We start from the raw sequence: 17,800 nt of genomic DNA, 5'->3' as shown, positions 1-17,800 counted from the left end.
GTAGGTGATATGAATTAAACACTCAAAAGTTCTATCTATTTTCTCTGAAAAACAACCAAAGGCAAGCTCTAATTAAATAGGCAAAAAGTTCTAATGGAAATAAAACAGTCATATTTTTTACAGAGTTTGATATCATCGAGCAAGCTTCGATATCATCGACCGTATACTCTCAATAACGTCGAATGGGCGCTCGATGACACAAACTCAAACTGTCAAACACTTTTGAACTTTTTTGCCAACTGATCAAGGATATCAAAGATGCTTTGATGTCATCGGATTTCAAACTCCGATTCATCGATGCTTGGTTCAATTCCTCGACATTTAAAAACATGAGAGCAGACTTACCTTTGAAACTTAACAGGTATTGATATGATCAATCATCCCTCGATATCATTTGATTTTGAATATCGATGATATGATACTAGTTCTGATTCATCGATCTTTTTAAGGAATTCTCCTATAAACTCGCTGGACAGTTTGTGTCCTATTTCGATGACATCGACCTGGCCTTGAGTGGTAATTGATGAACAAATGATTATGTATATTTTTTTAATGTACAAAATAGCTACGGATATTGACCGTAGCTGATAATCCGACAGCTGTAGCCATTATTAAAATTGGCATATTGCTACGGAATCTTAGCTACAAATAAAATCCGTAGCTGTTTACACTTATCGCTACAGATGTAATTGCTACGGATTATAGCCGTAGCTGTTGTAGCCTATAGCTACGGATTAAATCCGTAGCTATAGGTTCCAGACCTATTGTTACGGCACCTACGACTACGGTCATGCTACGGACTAGAACCGTAGCCTTAGGTCTAAGGCTACGGATTTTATCCGCAGCCTTTGCCCCTTTTTCTGGTAGTGAATAACCCGATTGTCCGATATATGTTAACCATGTATGGACGCTACTGCTTGAATCTAGGGTACCAAACTTACCAGTGACATCCTATTAACTATGGTATTTGATCCGCTAAGACTCATGAGCAGGACATGGTGGTATGGGACACCGTGGTCGAGCTGTCGGCCTACGCTGGGGTGACGAGCCTCCCCGTAGTGACCAGTGAGCAATTAAACTCGTGAGCCGATTATGGTGGTATGGGACACTATATTCGTGCTGTCGGCCTACATTGATTGGTGACGAGCCCTTTGTAGTGACCTCGAGCATACCTGGATACCGCAAGGAGGTGACGAGCCGATCTGTGGTAGTAAGGGCATGAAAGGCGTGCATTGATTGGTGACGAGCCCTTTGCTACGACCTCAAATATATGATCGTATGAGATGTCTAGGATTGACGACCCTAGTATGGATCACTGTTTGGATGGTGATATGAGGAAGGTATCTTAGCTTCCCAATCCTGTTGTGTGAAACGGACTAATAACAACTTGGTAATCATATCCATGCACCGCATTTGCATGTGCTTTGTAGATGTGGCGCACTTTGAGGCGATGTCATGCGTAACGTAAGATGAAGACGCTGAGGGTGTACGCGTGAGGGCACGCATCATACCGCATTCATACTTGCATTAACAAGAGTACTTAGGATTTATTTAATTGTCCTGCTTTATCATTACTGTTTGATTGAACTGATAACATGTTAACCAGTGCCTTATTGTTCCATTGAGTTGATCACTCACTCCCACGTTTCTAGGGCGGTGTTAAACACCCACCAGACTCTGTCTTAGGCCCTGATGTTGCAGATGTGGATGCGACGTCTGAGGCAGAGCGGGAGCTGGATGACGACGAGGCTGCCTTCTCCTATATGCAGTTTTCAGACGGGTTCTAGCGAGCCTTGGTCTGTTGCGCGGGATCTCTGGGATTATTTTGGGAACTGAAATGATGTAATTTGATACTTATAATTTTGTTAAATAACACTTTTATTCGACCTGGCTTGTATATGTACTTCAGGAATTTACACTTGTACACATTTTACTATAAGTCTTCCGCTTACTTTATTCACTTATCCCTGAATCATATCTGCGTTTTGGCTTAATCTATTCCATGTTTTATGCACTAATACAGTCAACATACATTCATCATTAAATATGTTGCATAAGTGATGTTTTGGAACTCGGGAGCTGAGTTATGCTCGACCCCCGAATTTCAGGGCGTTACAAGGATAGAACGGTTCGGACTCTAAAAATGTGACATCCACAGTCACATAGGTATGCTTGGTAGTAGAATCATAGTAGCGGTAGCCTTTTTGATGCATAGCATAACCCAAGAAGAGGCACCGAAGGGCACATGGGTCAAGTTTGGTGCGCTAGTTCTTAGGGAGATGCACATATGCCACACACCCAAATATGCGATGAGGGAGCATTAGGGCTGTAGGTAGAGAGACTGAGGTTGACAGAGACTGTAATAGGGTCTTAAAATTTAATATTTTGGAAGGAAGGCGGTTAATTAAATGTATGACAGTGGTAATAGCATCGGGCCAATGTCGTGTGGGGACATGAGCGCCTAGAAAGAGAGCTCGGGTAGTCTCAAAATATGCCAATTCTTTCGTTCATCGACTCCATTTTGTTGAGGGGTGTGGGGACATGATGTCTTGTGAATAAGACCATGTTGTTGAAAATAGAAATGAAAGTAGTGATTAACATATTCACTACCATTGTCAGAGCGGAGAATCCGAATCTGAGCAGAAAATCGAGTCTGAACCATAACATGAAATGACTGAAAGATACTAAATACTTCATCCTTATGTTTCATCAAATATAATCAGGTCATCCGGGTGCAATCATCAACAAATATCACAAACCACCGTACACCAAATATAGTAGACAAAGGAGAGGGTCCCCATACATCAGAATGAATTAAAGCAAAATGTGTATCACTTTTATTTATACTTAATGGATAAATAGCACGATGACTTTTGATTAAAATACAAATATCACAGTAAAATTCAGAAGTCTACACATTAGAAAATAAATCAAGAAATAAATGCCGTAAGTACCCAAATGACGGATGTCCCAAACGACGATGCCATAGCCAAATTTGTCAAGCCTTAGAACCAAGTGTAGAAGACACGTGATGCACAAGACCCAAACCAAAATCTTCCATGTAGTATAATCCTCCCCTCTTAGTACCACGCCTAATTATCTCCTTGGTGAGAATATTTTGAATAAAAAAAAAATTGAAAAACATTAGCACCACACAATTTAGATCTGTAATAACTTGGCTAACAGATAATAATTTGTGAGATAAAGAGGGAACAAGTAGAGTGTTGGGTAAATGAAGAGAGGGTAATAGGGTTACAGATCTGGCCCCTGTGACAGGTGAGGTCACTCCATTAACATTTACAGTGCCGGTGCGTCTTAGAGATGAGTGATGAGAGAAATCCGTGGGATCAAACGTCATATGATCCGTGGCCCCAGAGTCGAGGAGCCAATCACTACTGTCCACATCGTGGTAACGACTAAGAAAGGCATGACAAAAGTTACCTGGATCCGCAGGGGAGAAGTCTGATTTATGTGAGGCAGTGGGTGGGAAGAGAGAGAGATAAGGTTCGGTTGCTGCCACATCAGCCTTTCCCGCGCCTTCATCTGTACCGTCTCATTTTTTTATGGCTTGAAGCTTGTGCCACCAATCAGGGTACCCATGCAACTGGAAGCAGTTTTTACGTGTATGCTTCGTATTGCCACAATGAGAGCATTTGAGACCATCGGATGAGGTGCGGGCTTTAGAGGAAGATTTTCCAGTATGTTGAGAAGCCGATTTAGACAGTCTAAGCTTTAGGCCTTTTGAAGCAAGCACCGCCCTTGGAGGTGGTTCGTGGTCGCTGGTGTTCATCACCACCTGACGAAGAGCCTCCTTGCGGACATGAGCATATGCTTGCTCCACGATGGGAAATGGGTGCATCTACAACACGTCGCTGTGAATAATATTGTCCAATCTGTCATCAAGACCATCTAAGAATAGATAAACCCGATCTTCTTAGAGAAGATTATTATAACGTTAAATATTGGCAGGGCACTCCATTGGATTGGGACGTCGAAAATCAATCTCACGCCAGAGGCCTTGCAAATCGGTGTAGTATCTTTTTTAGGGAGTCACCCGCTTGGCAGAGACGTAAGACGCGGCATCGGAGATCATAGACTTGAGAGGTATCGCCACCATCAAAATAGGTGGTAGCAACTGAATCCCAAATCATTTTGGCCGTGGGAAATTGAATAAAATTGCTAATTAACACTGGATCCATGGAGTTAATCAATCATCATTTGACAATGGCGTTGTCAGTACGCCATTTGCGGAAGAACAGATCGGTCGAAGATAGTGGAGGTATTCGCCATTGATGTAGCCCAACTTGTCTTTGCCGAAGATGTACATCTCAATAACTTGGGACCATAAAGCATAGTTGGAACCATTCAACTTGATACCGATTGGGACAGCCGCATGTTCAGACAGCATGGTCGAGGCTTGAGCTTTGGACAGAGATTCGGCCATTTTTGTGGTGAATATTTCAGAGAGGAGCATATTATGGTTGATGGAAGAGTCATCGGACTTCGTTGGGGTTTCCGTGTCTCCCATATATGAAGGTAGCGGCGGAAAGAGGTTATGAATTAGGGTTAGATGTGAACTAAGAGTCAGAAATCGACTAGCTCTGATACTATATTAGATTTTTTATTATTGTATTTCTTTCATTCACTTTTTACAGAGATATTGTACAAATATATAGGGATATTAGCAACCTTATTCTTGGTTATACATATATATTATACAATCACGAATATAATCTTTCTCCTATTCTTGGTTATACATAGATATTAAACAATCACAAATATAATCTTCCTAATTTGTCTCTTAATTGACAACTCATTGATTGATTTGACAACTCACGCCAACAAGAGCTACTTGATGAAGACATTGCATCATAGCTGCATGGGCCATGCTTTCATGTGGCGGTGATTAATCAGTGCATAAGCTACGTGGGATGTATCTGCCATTTCAATAAAAGTTGGGGACTTTTTCAAATGCGGATTGCTGGCTACAGGAAGTTATGTGGGCCCACCGTGATTTTTACGAGAAATCCACCCCATCCATCCATTTTTCAGGAAAGCAGACTTAGAATTAAAGTGAGCCACACGATAGGAAACAGTGAAGATTGAACGTCCACCACCGTTGAAACATTCAGTGGGACCACAAAGGTCTTGAATCAGGTTAATATTTTTGTGTTTTCAGCTCATCTGAATAAGAATGACCTTATGAGCTGTATGCCTGTATGGATGGCATATAAACATCATGGTGGATCGGCCATTCCAGAAGAAACAGTGATTGAATGCCTTATCATTAAAAAATAGGGGCCCACCTTGATTTATGTATTCTGTATCCACAGGTCCATTCATTTTTTCAGATTATCGTAGGGCATTATACCAAAACTAAAGCAGATTGGCCATTCCATAAGAAACAGTGATTGAATGCCTTATCATTAAAAACTTCTTAGGAAGCACCTTCATGTTTTCTAAGTGTTTATTAGCCATCCAATCCGTTGATATGGTCACATAAGCCTAAATGAAGGGGAAAAATAAAAAATAAAAAAAAATCAAATATTAGATTGGTCCAAAACTTTTGTGGCTCATTAACGGTCAATCACCACTGTTTCATTTTTTAGATAATGCCCTAAAATGATGTGAATAAATGGATCGACGACATGAATACAGAATAAATACATCAAGGTGGGCCTCACCATCTTGGGTGAGGCTGAGGTCTTACCTAATCCACGCTCTGGTTAAGCAATCCAGATCGTTGGGTTGTTGTGTTCCATCCCACTTGGAAGATGCCCCAAACGCATCTCAGGTTTGAATATCCTAGCCACTAGCTAGTCTTACGACCTTCAAATGAAGCCACTACATGCACCACCATGGTACGTGATTGGAGATCCCGGCCGTCCATCATGTGAGATCGACCGTATAGTTCTTCTAGGCCCAAATAGTACGCTAAATAATAATAAAGATTGCGAGGAGTACTTGGCCAAAACTACTTCAGCCATCCATTCTTTATGCAAGATATACTTCAGCCATCCATTCTTTATGCAAGATACTGTCCAAATGGTAAGTGGACAGGCCTGTTTTTTTGAGCCACATCATTTGATTGGTGAGAGCTACCGTTGATTAGTGAGAGCTACCTGATGAAGTCATTGCATCATAGCTGCATGGCCCATGCCTTCGCGTGGCGGTGACTAATCAGTGCATGGGCTACGTGGGATGTATCTGCCATTTCAATAAAAGTTGGGGACTTTTTCAAACGCCGATTGCTGGCTACAGGAAGTTATATGGGCCCACCATGATTTTTACAAGAAATCCACCCCATTCATTTTTTGGGAAAGCAGGCTTAAAATTAAAGTGAGCACATGATAGGAAACAGTGAGGATTGAATTGTCCACCACTGTTGAAACATTCAGTTGGACCACAAAGGTCTTGAATCAGGTTAATATTTTTGTGTTTTCAGCTCATCCGAATAGGAATGACCTTTTGAGCTTTATGCCTGTATGGATGGCATATAAACATCAGGGTGGATCCAAGAAAGTTTAACCGATAGGTATTTTCCTGCGGTGCGGCCGACTTGAGTTTTGGATCTCTCTCATTTTTTAGCCCATGTTGCAACATTTCCTTGAAAAACGGATGACTGGGGTGGATTCATCACAACCATCACAGTGGGCCCCACCTAGCTTCCGGTTGCGGGAATTCAACCAAGCTCTATGGTCCTGCCACGATGTGTGATGTACATCCACTCCGTGCATTTGGTAGGTCCCCTCTAGGTTGTGGGATGTATCAAAAATCAGTTGTAGCCAAAACTCGGGTGGGTCATACCATCTGAAAAACATGGAAAATCATGGCTAAAACATCTAAAAGAACTTAATGGGGCCCACTTGAGTTTTGGAATGGCCTAAAATTTGGTGTGAACCCTCATCCAAGTGAGACACATACAATGCATACTAGATGTCAAAATCACATCTCAGTGTGTGGGCCCTATGTACATTCCAAAAAGTTTTAATGGGTGGGCAACCACTCTCAACTGTTGTCATGTGGTGTGGCCCACCTAAGTCATGGATTGGCCTGATTTTTTGGCCCATGAATCATCCGATTAATGGAATAGATGTCCCTCAAACATTATGGTGGGATCTACACAGCTTGACCAGATGGAAAGCGTCCCATGAGGTCAACCTCATAATACCTTTTCCCTCTCTCTCCGTCATGCCACAAAATTCGGTGCTCGAGTTGTCCAGATTCAACTCCAAATCGTTGGTTATGATTAAATATTTAAACATCTGTAACCACAAATTTAATATAAAAAAAATATACATCATAATAAATCAAACATTTATCCAATATTACGATGTTTAAGTATAGCATACTAGACTCACTTCTTAACTTTTCTATACATTTTTTTTTCATCATGTATAAATAAAAAAGATAACTAAATCGATGGCTAGATCTTCACTCTGCTTTGCTCTTGAATAAACTCCGATGTCTTGAAACACTGTTAATTCGGGCGTGAATATAACAGTCTGTGTGATCATATCCAACCAAATCTAAAATTTCAATTCCATAAGTTTGTTTAAACTATAGAATGGAGTTAATGATTTTTATTTGTTTTTTATTTTTAAATAATCCTAACACTTATGAAATAAGATTGGGTAACATAAATAGTTTGAAATTTTCAAGAATTTATATCCTAATAAAATCTTAATAACAATTAATCCTAAAGTCATAATTTTCAAAAATAAATCAGACCATAACAATCTAATTTAATCTATTAATTCTAAAGTCAATTTGAGAAGAAGTTGATCAACTCCACTTTTGATTTGAATGCAGTAAGAAACTGATCACGGGCTAATAGATAGAAATCCACTACCGATGTTGTGAATCTAGATCCCCAGATGGCATCTATTAAATGAAGGGCGGATGCATACTTATCGATTGTTGTACTCGCTAGCACCAATTCCAATGCTTTTTGCATCATCTCCATACATCATCTTGCAGCATTCACATCATCAGCGTACAAGAACCGAGCGAAGGCAAATCATCCTTTTGGAATATATGAAGTGTTTTGTATTTTTCCTGTATGTATGGTTGGTAGCTTCTCCATCGATACATACATACGTCTCTATGTAGTGAATTGTGCATGCAACCATTGGAGTCTACAAATTAAGAACATTCAAGGTATGTAAAGTCATCATCCATTTGATGGTCCATGTCATTTCATATCTAATGTTCAATCACTTTCTTTCTAAAATAATGTGGTTTAAATATCATCATTGTTGATGCAGTTTTCCAATAGACCCTTCCTATTTAACCCTTTGTGACCTGTAAAGATGAAAACAATCAACAAAAGAGACCCTGGCTAATACAGGGGGACCCTTCGATGCCTAAGTTAGGACATCAGGTCTTTTATAGGGTAGGATCTCTTAAGGAAAAGAGTCACCAGTCGAGTCTTAGAATGTATGTGAGTATGTGTACCTTACATTAGCAGGGGTACCTCTATTTATAGGAGAATGAAGACAACGCCATAAGGAGTCTTTCTTAATACGTTGGATACGAATCCGTTCAGGGATTCGTCCAAGATTCTCTTACGATCATCATTGTTCGAAGTTCTCGGGATGATATTTGATCCTTCGAAGATCTTGGGAAAGATCATCGGGCTGTTGGAAAGATTCTCGGACTATTGATCCGGGGGAGGATCATATAAGCCTTATCGAGCTTACCATTGAACCAATGTTTGTCTTGTTTAGAGGTTGTTCCGATTTATAGTCAAGCTATGGCTGAACTATGATCGAACTATTGATCGACCTATAGTCGATCCATAACTGAGCTTGGCCGACCTATATTCGAGCTATGGTCAACCTATAGGTTAGGTCGGAAATTGGCCATTTGAGTGGACTTACAGTTGCATCCTCTTTGAGTGTCCTTTTAGTTGCATCGACCTCCTTGAAGGTCGTCCTGACTTTAGACGTATGTACCCCTTAAGGCTTAGATCCCGTTGGATTAGTGCTGGTTTGTAGAGTTGCTCCATTTCATAAGTCAACCTATTGACTTTATCTATTTTTTTCACCCAACAATCATTGTTATCGAGATACTAACATCTCTCATATATGCAAGGATATATGGATCAATTTTCTGTTGTATTCATCGGTAGAAAACTGGTATTTTATGAAGACTAGGAGTCATGCTTGCCGAGCATAGGTTGGAAAGATCTTGGGAAAGATCATTGGGCCATTAGAAAGATTCTCGAACTATTGATCCGGGGGAGGATCATATAAGCATTACTGAGCTTACCATTGAACCAGCGTTTGCCTTGTTTAGAGGTTGTTCCGATTTATAGTCGAGCTATGGCCGAACTATGATCAAACTATTGATCGATCTATAGTTGATCCATAGATGAACTATGGCCGACCTATATTCGACCTGTGGTTGACCTATAGGTTAGGTCGGAATTTGGCCATTTGAGTGGACTTACAATTGCATCCTCTTTGAGTGTCCTTTTAGTTACATCGACCTCCTTGAAAGTCGTCTTGACTTTGGACGTATGCACCCCTTAAGGCTTAGATCCCATTGGATCAATGCTGGTTTGTAGAGTTGGTCCATTTCATAAGTCGACCTATTGAGCTTATCTATTTTTTCACCCAACAATCATCGTTATCGAGATACTAACATCTCTCATATATGCAGGGATATATGGATCAATTTTCTGTTGTATTCATCAATAGAAATCTGACATTTTATGAAGACTAGGAGTCATGCCTGCTGAGCATAGGTTGAAAGATTTAGCAGTAGTTACTTTCGGTCATACCATTCATAAGGTGGGGTAGCACGGTTAGTTTTCAAGGCTGATATGTCATTCCATTTTAAAAAAATAAAAATAAATCATAATTGACTAGACGAAGTGATAATGTGATTGAATAAATGAGAATATATGCTGTGATAGAAGATACAAATATTTAGATGACGCAGGTAAACATTGAGGTTTACCTTGGTGATATGGCAGTTGCTTAGGATGGTTGGTCTTGCATTCTCTCTTTTCTCCTTCTTCGTTACGGCCTATATGGGGTTAGGTAGAGGCTCCGGAATCCATCATCCTGTGGGTACACTCTTTGGGCTGTATAGGATTAAATGGACACATTTTACAACCATTACAAGATAGTTAGGTGTGTTTTGAGTTTTATTTTGATGTGTGTTTGTGTCGATTATGTTTTGAAAAAATGTATTAATTTAAACATTTCGTTTCACAAATTGTATGCAATTAGACAGAAGGTCACTTTATTGTTTGATTGCAGGCTTGTAATCTTTGTCTATGACAAAGCCCGTGTTTAGTTTGTATTGGATGTTGGATGTGTGTGGTTTGAATAGATTTGTTAGCTAGCTACAATTGGGTTTAATGTTATAGAGTTGGATGCTAATGATTTCCATAGGTAGTTATTTAACTTATAAGTAAACAAACTACACTTGTTGATTGTGATTTTTTGGTTCGGTGATGATTTTGTTAACATTCCGTAATTATAGGAGCACCCATGATGCCTGCTTGATGTTTAAGGTCGAAGCCATTCCTAGTGACCATCATACACGCCATCTAACTATCATTGGCGAAATAGACCTAATTATATAGCAAAACACAGTGATGAAGAAATCCAATCATAATTCAACTATTATTCTTCGGGCAAACCATTTACAATCATCATTACAATATGCAATATGCCGGAACATTGTTATCAAAGTAGAGGATTCTTGTCATGCCCTGCAATTTAGATATATTGTGTGCCTCGGACCTGAGTTACAGTTTATGACTCGTACACTAAGTGTACTAAAACCATATATTCATACTGCTTTTCAGAGGTTTAATTTAAATATACTATAAGTCCACAAGCTCAACCCCTCATCAGGACAATTTATGTTCAATCATCCTAGTCATTCACATATATCAACTGCCAAGAATATTTATAAGCATTTCGCCCGCATGTTTATAATATTCACAAAAGCTAAACATTGTATTACAATCCACCTATTTGGAGCTTTATTAAATTGTTTGCCAACTAATCATTGAAAATATTCACTAGTTTAAGTTGCTCAACTGTAGTTAACTTACATAGCATAATCAAAGAGTGTATATCGATTTCGTTTCCAACAAGCTACTGATTTAATGCATCTAGTTCAATCTCATGTCTTGAGAATTGAGCAACTGTTCATCTTGTACTAGATTTTTTATAATTTTTTCATCAATATAACGTTAGCTGGCTAAGCCCAGTGAGTGAACCATCATGGCTCATGCACATCATAATTAAAATAGGGATGCATGAATGTTATGAGATGTATGGATGTGTGAATGCATCAAATGGATTGATCAATCCACTTACTTGAGTTGGATTCCATCAACCGGCATCTCCCCTTTTAGGATAGGCTTCCATATATTATGGGCATTCAGGGATAGTCTCCTGCATCACTCGGTACTGTAAGTACTTACAAATTTAACTCATAAAATAAAAGATATGATACTCAACCTTCATTTTTTTACTAGGCCCACCTTGATGAGCATGCCAATCAACTCCTACCATTAGACATGTAATCTCGAGTTAGGCACAGGCATTAAAAAGAAGGCTGATATGCGGCTTAAGGAGGACATACCAAAGGAAATAATTGGGACACACGTTTACCCTTGATTTTTACAATGCCCACGTGATGATTAGAGGAAATCCACTCCAACCATTAAATTATACACAAATTTATGCTTGGAGACAAAATATCATACCTGCGCGTGATTAACGCGAGCCATACCAGGGAAAAGAGTGCAGAGGGTGAATATTTGCCTTTACGCTTTCCAATTGTATGGTCCACCTGAATGATGGATGGCACAGATCATTGGCCCTCAGCCTAGCTTAATGTGATGCACATAATGAAACAGGTGGGACCCAACCCTATTAAAATTTGAAATTATTTTTTGGAAACTAAATGGGTGGGCCGGGCCATTTACTCTTTTCAACTAGGCCAAGCCCATCCCGCTTGAAAAACGGGCCCCATTTTAAGCCAAGACGGTTGGAGGGCCTGATCCTCCAGCCCAAGTCTGCCCGATGCAGGCAGGCTAGCCCGGCTCGTTGACAACTCTACAAAATTATTTACAGGAAAATATATTTAATTGACCATCCATTTGCTAGAGACTGTCTTGGATTACTTTTGATCTAAATGGCAACTTTTGTTAGGCAATCTTAGCCATCCCATCCATGGCTTGGAAAAAAGGATGGCTACATGATATAAGGCCAAATCAACGATGACTTGGATCATTGGATCGTGTCTTTTTTTTTTTTCATGCTAGCCTTAGAAATGTGTTTTAAACTTAATGGACGGTTTGGATTAATCAAATAATGCACGGACGGAACAAAATTTCAGGAGATGCTTTCTGAGGGTGAAAATACCCAAATGCCATCATTTGGTTTCTTCTTGCAAAAGCAGTAAAGTCTAGAATTGTGGAGCCCACACGGTATCTGCACAACATCCAATCCATCTTAGCATGAGAAACTCATCATTGTATTCACATTACAAAAGATTTGGCTCATCGAAGCATCAGATGGGCCACACATATATTTGAATGTTTTTCAGTGGTGCATATTAATTTTATGGTTTCAGCTCATCTTACTGTTGGAAAATACCATGATGGATGTTGGCATGTTGCCAGATCAATGGCTTGGATAGACCCATATATCGAGTCCTATCTTATGTTATATTGCCATAGAATGGATGGAATGGTTAGGATTGCTTGTAGTCCTAGCACAATACTAAAGCCCATATCAGGCCCACTTGTGATCTGTGAGATGAAGAACAATGCATTTAGATGGACGGTCAGAAATACATTACATGTATAAATCAGATGGGCCCCACAAACACAAGCTACCAAGCATTGTAGGGCTACTCACATATTCCCATTCATTATAAAAATTCTACAATGCCACACATCATACAGAGCAGCCTTCTTTGAATCCCGACTGCCGCTTAGAAAAGCAGGCTGGCCCAAGCGGCGATGAACGAAAAACCTCCGTACGGCGCGAGGAATGCATACTTCCTATCCTCAAGAACTGCTACAGTGTAACACCTGCAAAACGAAACAGAGGATTCGGGTTCGTTTAAATTCGAGTGCAGATCATATGGGATCAAGACCGTTCATTTGATGGGACTCATTATGGGTGGGCCATATATGAAAAATTACACAGATTGGATGATCCTGGCCGCTGGTTTCACGGTCTCTTGATGATCATAAATGGAAATCTTCGTGCATTTACAGAATATCTGTGACAACCAAACGATGATTGGCCCAACAGTAGTACAAAACTACATGTGGGTCCCACCTCTTGGTGATCCAGACCATTATTTGGTGCGGTCCTTTGTTGGATGAATTAGCCAATGGTTCATATTTGTGTAGATGTTAGGGGCTTCCACAAATTCGGATGGGTCCTGCCAGATGAACGGTCCAGATCACATAAATGGGGGGTCCCACCTGTATAGGCAGGACATTATTTTAGAAAGAAAATGAGAGCAATCAAGACGGCTCTTTTGGTGAATTTCTTGCGTCTTGATTGGATTCTGATCCGCAATATCCGGGTCATTCATCTGGTCACCCCATGGTCTGTGTTGTGGTCCAGACTAGAAAGTCGATGTGAAGAATGAAAGGAGAGATTCCACATTCAATGCACTGTGTGGGCCACCTGATGAGAGTATCAGCCTGATTTTCAGACCACAGCAGATATACAGTGGGACCCACCGATGAACGGAGCCTTACGGGCAATTCATGAAAAATCACACAGAAAAACCGTGTTCCAAAATCATGAAACTGGGTCAACTCAATGGAAATGTTAGAAGTAAGAATTCAAAAGTCCTACAGAGAATTTATGCCTTTTATGGTGCGTTTGGATACACAATTCAATTGAATTGTAATAATAAATAGTCTCCAAATGTGGCAAAACTGACCATATTGCACATCATTTTTATATACAAGTTTGATTTTGAAAACACCCAACTGCAATTGAGATCTAATTCTCATTATTCCAAAGTATCCATTTATTATCCATCAAGTGAATTATTGCAATTCAATTAAATAGTGCATCCAAACACACCTGTCTACATTCCATTGAACTGACTAGATCAACAAATGGTACCAAACAAACTAGGCCAGGAATTTCAATACACCCAAATGGAAGAAACGAAAAACCTACAACTATAGAGCTGGGCATGGGCTGACTCCGACTCGTTCAGATCCAACTTGATTTGAACTGAGTGGGTGAGTTGATCCGAATCAAGTTGACATGGTCCAATCCAAAGTCAAATTGAATTGAGTTCGAGTCACCCAGTGATTGACTCAACTCGACCCGTAATACAACTTGATATTGACTTGACTCGTGCATACATATTAAAAAAAACTCAGATCAAACATTTCAAATATGAGATGCCATGTAGTTGATGGAGAGGCTGCAATTTTGGCTGGTAAATCTATGCTTTGAGTGGTGATTTTAGCCTGTAAATACCCGCTGCACCTGAGTTGACTCAGTGCCGACTCGGTACTTGTGACCAGGTCCGACTCAGTCTAGATTAGTCCAAGCCAGATTTGGACTCAGAACGGGTCAGGTATGCCAGACTTGGTACCGAGTCAGTTCGAGTTTGGGTCAAGCCTATTTCAAAACAGGATTGATTTGGGTCAACCCTAACTCCGTCGGAACCGACTCGACGCCCCAGCTATACCAACAATGCTATGATTTCATCAAAGTTAGCCTAATTAAAAGAAAACACATTGAAAACTGTTTATACTTACGTCCCCGAAAATGCAAGAATCCCAGCTGTTAAAAAGCCTCCAAACTGCATAAGATATACAGTAACAAACGGTTTTGATTCGAGATTATCTATGATCATACCACAGTGTGGAAATCACATAAGATTTTTAGACAATTTTTTTTTAAAAATGAAAAGGGCACTTACAATATTGGGGTGTTTGGCAATAGGAGCTGCGAGCAAGGCGGCCGTGTGAACCAAATGGTAGATGGATGCACGGTTCCAAACCTTCCATTTTCACGGGAAGAAAAATCTCAATGAGAAAAATCCATTTCGAAGAGATTGGACGGCTATAAATTCATCCAATTTTCAGATTCAATTCCTCAACGGTGGGACCAGATCAGATCTGAAATCAGTGGCAAACTTTCTCCAATATAAGGATTTGGAGTGGGCCCCACATCATCCATGGTCTTAAAATCAGGCCAATCTAGGCCCCACATCGTCCATTTATCAATTGGGTCCTGAATTTAGGCCCAGATGAAGGGATATGAACTGTTTATCAAGGCTAGCGAATCTGATCCGTTTAAATCCAAGGAATGGCAAATTGAGTGGATGAGATGATGGAAGATCATAGGTGTAGAAATCCAAAAGCACATACCTCTTTGTAAGCTACATTTTGGGGCTTGTAGACATGGGCCCCATACGTGCCAAGGCAAAGAGCAGCAATACCTGTTTACATCTGAACGTGTAAGAGAAATTCAAGAATAATGTGCATAAAAAAGAACGGTCTGGATCGTTGCAAACAGATTGATTGGAGGGCCTGTCATGAATGATCAATTTCAGGCCATGCCCGAGCTCAAGTGATTTTACCGTCCACGAGCCACACCCCAATCGAACCTGATATTATGATATCTTATAAATACATCATTTCTTTTATTAATAAAAGAAATGATGTGGGAATGGGCACCATTGGGCCACATGTCATCTGGTCCTTTTAGGTAGAAGATGCTCATGGTGGGCCATTTCCATCCATTTGCACCTCTGATAGTCGCAATATCCAAGGCGTCCATCAGCTGTCTCCGACCATGTGTAGACATTCGCACGTAGAAATCAAGCTGGTCTACTCATCAGGTGGGCCACGTTGTTAGAAACAGGTGGACGGCCAGAGACCATTCTGCCGCACATTGTTCCATTAACTGTGCACCACTTGATACTTTGATCAGTTGCCTGCGTAGTGGTGGGACCCTCTAGATGGTCCACTCATTAAATCGGCCACAGTGCAGACTGAATGTGACCCGCGACAATAGTCGTTAACTTAACATTTTTTCTCTATATGTGTGGGAAACGGATTGGCTACTCCCCCTGACACCAGCCCCGGAGCTTGCTCTGTGGGCCCCACCATGATGTATGTGTTTCATCCATTCCGTTCATCCCTTTTAAAATATCATTTTATGTCTTTATTCCAAAAATGAGAGGGATATAAATCTCAAATGGATCACACCACAGGAAAAAAATAGTGATTGGATATCCATCATTTAAATCCTCCTAAGGCCTAATGTACTGTTTATTTGAAATCCAATCCGTTTATTAGGTCATAAAGACCCAGATGAAGGGAGAAAACAAAGATCAACTTGATCCAATACTTTTATGGCCCCCAAAAGTCTTTTAACGGTCGAAGCTCATTCAACACTGTTTCCTGTAATGTGGTCCACTTGAGATTGGGATATACCTCATTTTTTGTGTATTACCATAAATTGATCTAGAAAAATAGATAGACGGAATGGATGAAACACATACATCATGATGGGCCCACAGAGCACCGACCACCAGCTCCGGGGCTGGTGTCAGGGGGAGTAGCCAATCCGTTTCCCACACATATAGAGAAAAAATGTTAAGTTAACGACTATTGTCGCGGGTCACATTCAGTCTGCACTGTGGCCGATAGTGACCGAGAGACAGATGTCAGGGAGATTGGGGTGGCAAGAGGGATCGACGGGCAAACGACCGATCGATCGAGATCGACAGGGTTTCCTGTTTTGTTTTTGAGAGAGAGAGAGAGAGAGAGAGAGAGAGAGAGAGAGAGAGAGAGAGAAGGGTGGGCATGTTTGGTTGTATCAAGAAACCCAATTCACAAAAATATGAATTCTACTTGTATCTTTGGAGAGAGAGAGAGAGAGAGAGAGAGAGAGAGAGAGAGAGAGAGAGAGAGAGAGAGAGAGGGGTGGGCATGTTTGGTTGTATCATGTATCTTGATTTTAGTTCTTCGAATTGAATTTCTATTGATCTTTGGATCTTTTGAGAGAGAGAGAGAGAGAGAGAGGTTACCAGAAATAGCTGCGACTTTGTGCCAAATCCGAGGATCCATGTCTGCTCAAGATAAGATGACCCTTCTTTTGGTAATATATTTGAAGGAACAACCTCAGGGCCATTTTAGTCATTTTGCATAGTGCATGAAGCATGAAGGCATTGACCCAGCTTCGCCTCTTTTGTAAACTATCGCTATTTCCATTTAATATTTAGCTGTCGTTTATTGACTCATGCGATGGTCATATTTCGAAAATGACAATTTTGTCCGTCTTTACAGCTACCTTCGCAGCCACCTTGGAAAGATAAGGAAATTGTTTGGTAGGATTACGTTTGACATTACCCCTGCCCATCTACACACAGTCACACGTATCCATTTGGAACTCGTGTGAGATCTGAACTTCCCATCAGATGATTTACATTATTCAGGCCTTCTTTTCCAAAAATCAGGACATTACGCACTACCGGTCTGCCACAACTTACAAAACAAATGAACGGCTATAAATATTTGTTCTCAGTCTTACTCTACTTTCATAGTTTCCCACGAAAGGAGTGAAATTGCGTGAGGTAAGAGATCTAAAAATTATTTCCAACCAGATGTAAAGCTCAGATCTCACACACGTGTTTCATATTGGCACTTGTAACTTCGCGTGAATGGGCAGAAGTGGTATTGTGATATTTGAAAATCATCCATGCAGCGCGATTGACTGCTTCATTGATCATTCCCAACCCGCTCACACGCTTACACGAGTCACGC

At 40.4% G+C, this 17,800-nt stretch overlaps 1 protein-coding gene across 1 annotated transcript; it reads right to left on the bottom strand.

Annotated features, from left to right (window-relative positions):
- Positions 1-12,790: 12,790 nt before the first annotated feature.
- Positions 12,791-17,222, bottom strand: LOC131218474 (uncharacterized). Its single transcript, XM_058213033.1, has 5 exons — positions 17,065-17,222; positions 15,398-15,468; positions 14,947-15,027; positions 14,783-14,826; positions 12,791-13,072 (listed from the first exon to the last, which is right to left on the bottom strand). The coding sequence occupies exons 1-5, from the start codon at positions 17,102-17,104 to the stop codon at positions 12,973-12,975; spliced, it is 336 nt and encodes a 111-aa protein (XP_058069016.1). The 5' UTR covers positions 17,105-17,222; the 3' UTR covers positions 12,791-12,972.
- Positions 17,223-17,800: the final 578 nt, after the last annotated feature.

This window comes from Magnolia sinica, chromosome 11 (assembly GCF_029962835.1).
Source record: "Magnolia sinica isolate HGM2019 chromosome 11, MsV1, whole genome shotgun sequence".
Taxonomy (NCBI): Eukaryota; Viridiplantae; Streptophyta; class Magnoliopsida; order Magnoliales; family Magnoliaceae; genus Magnolia; species Magnolia sinica.
Note: the sequence above shows the minus strand (reverse complement) of the source record. Positions and strands in the feature narration are given on the sequence as shown.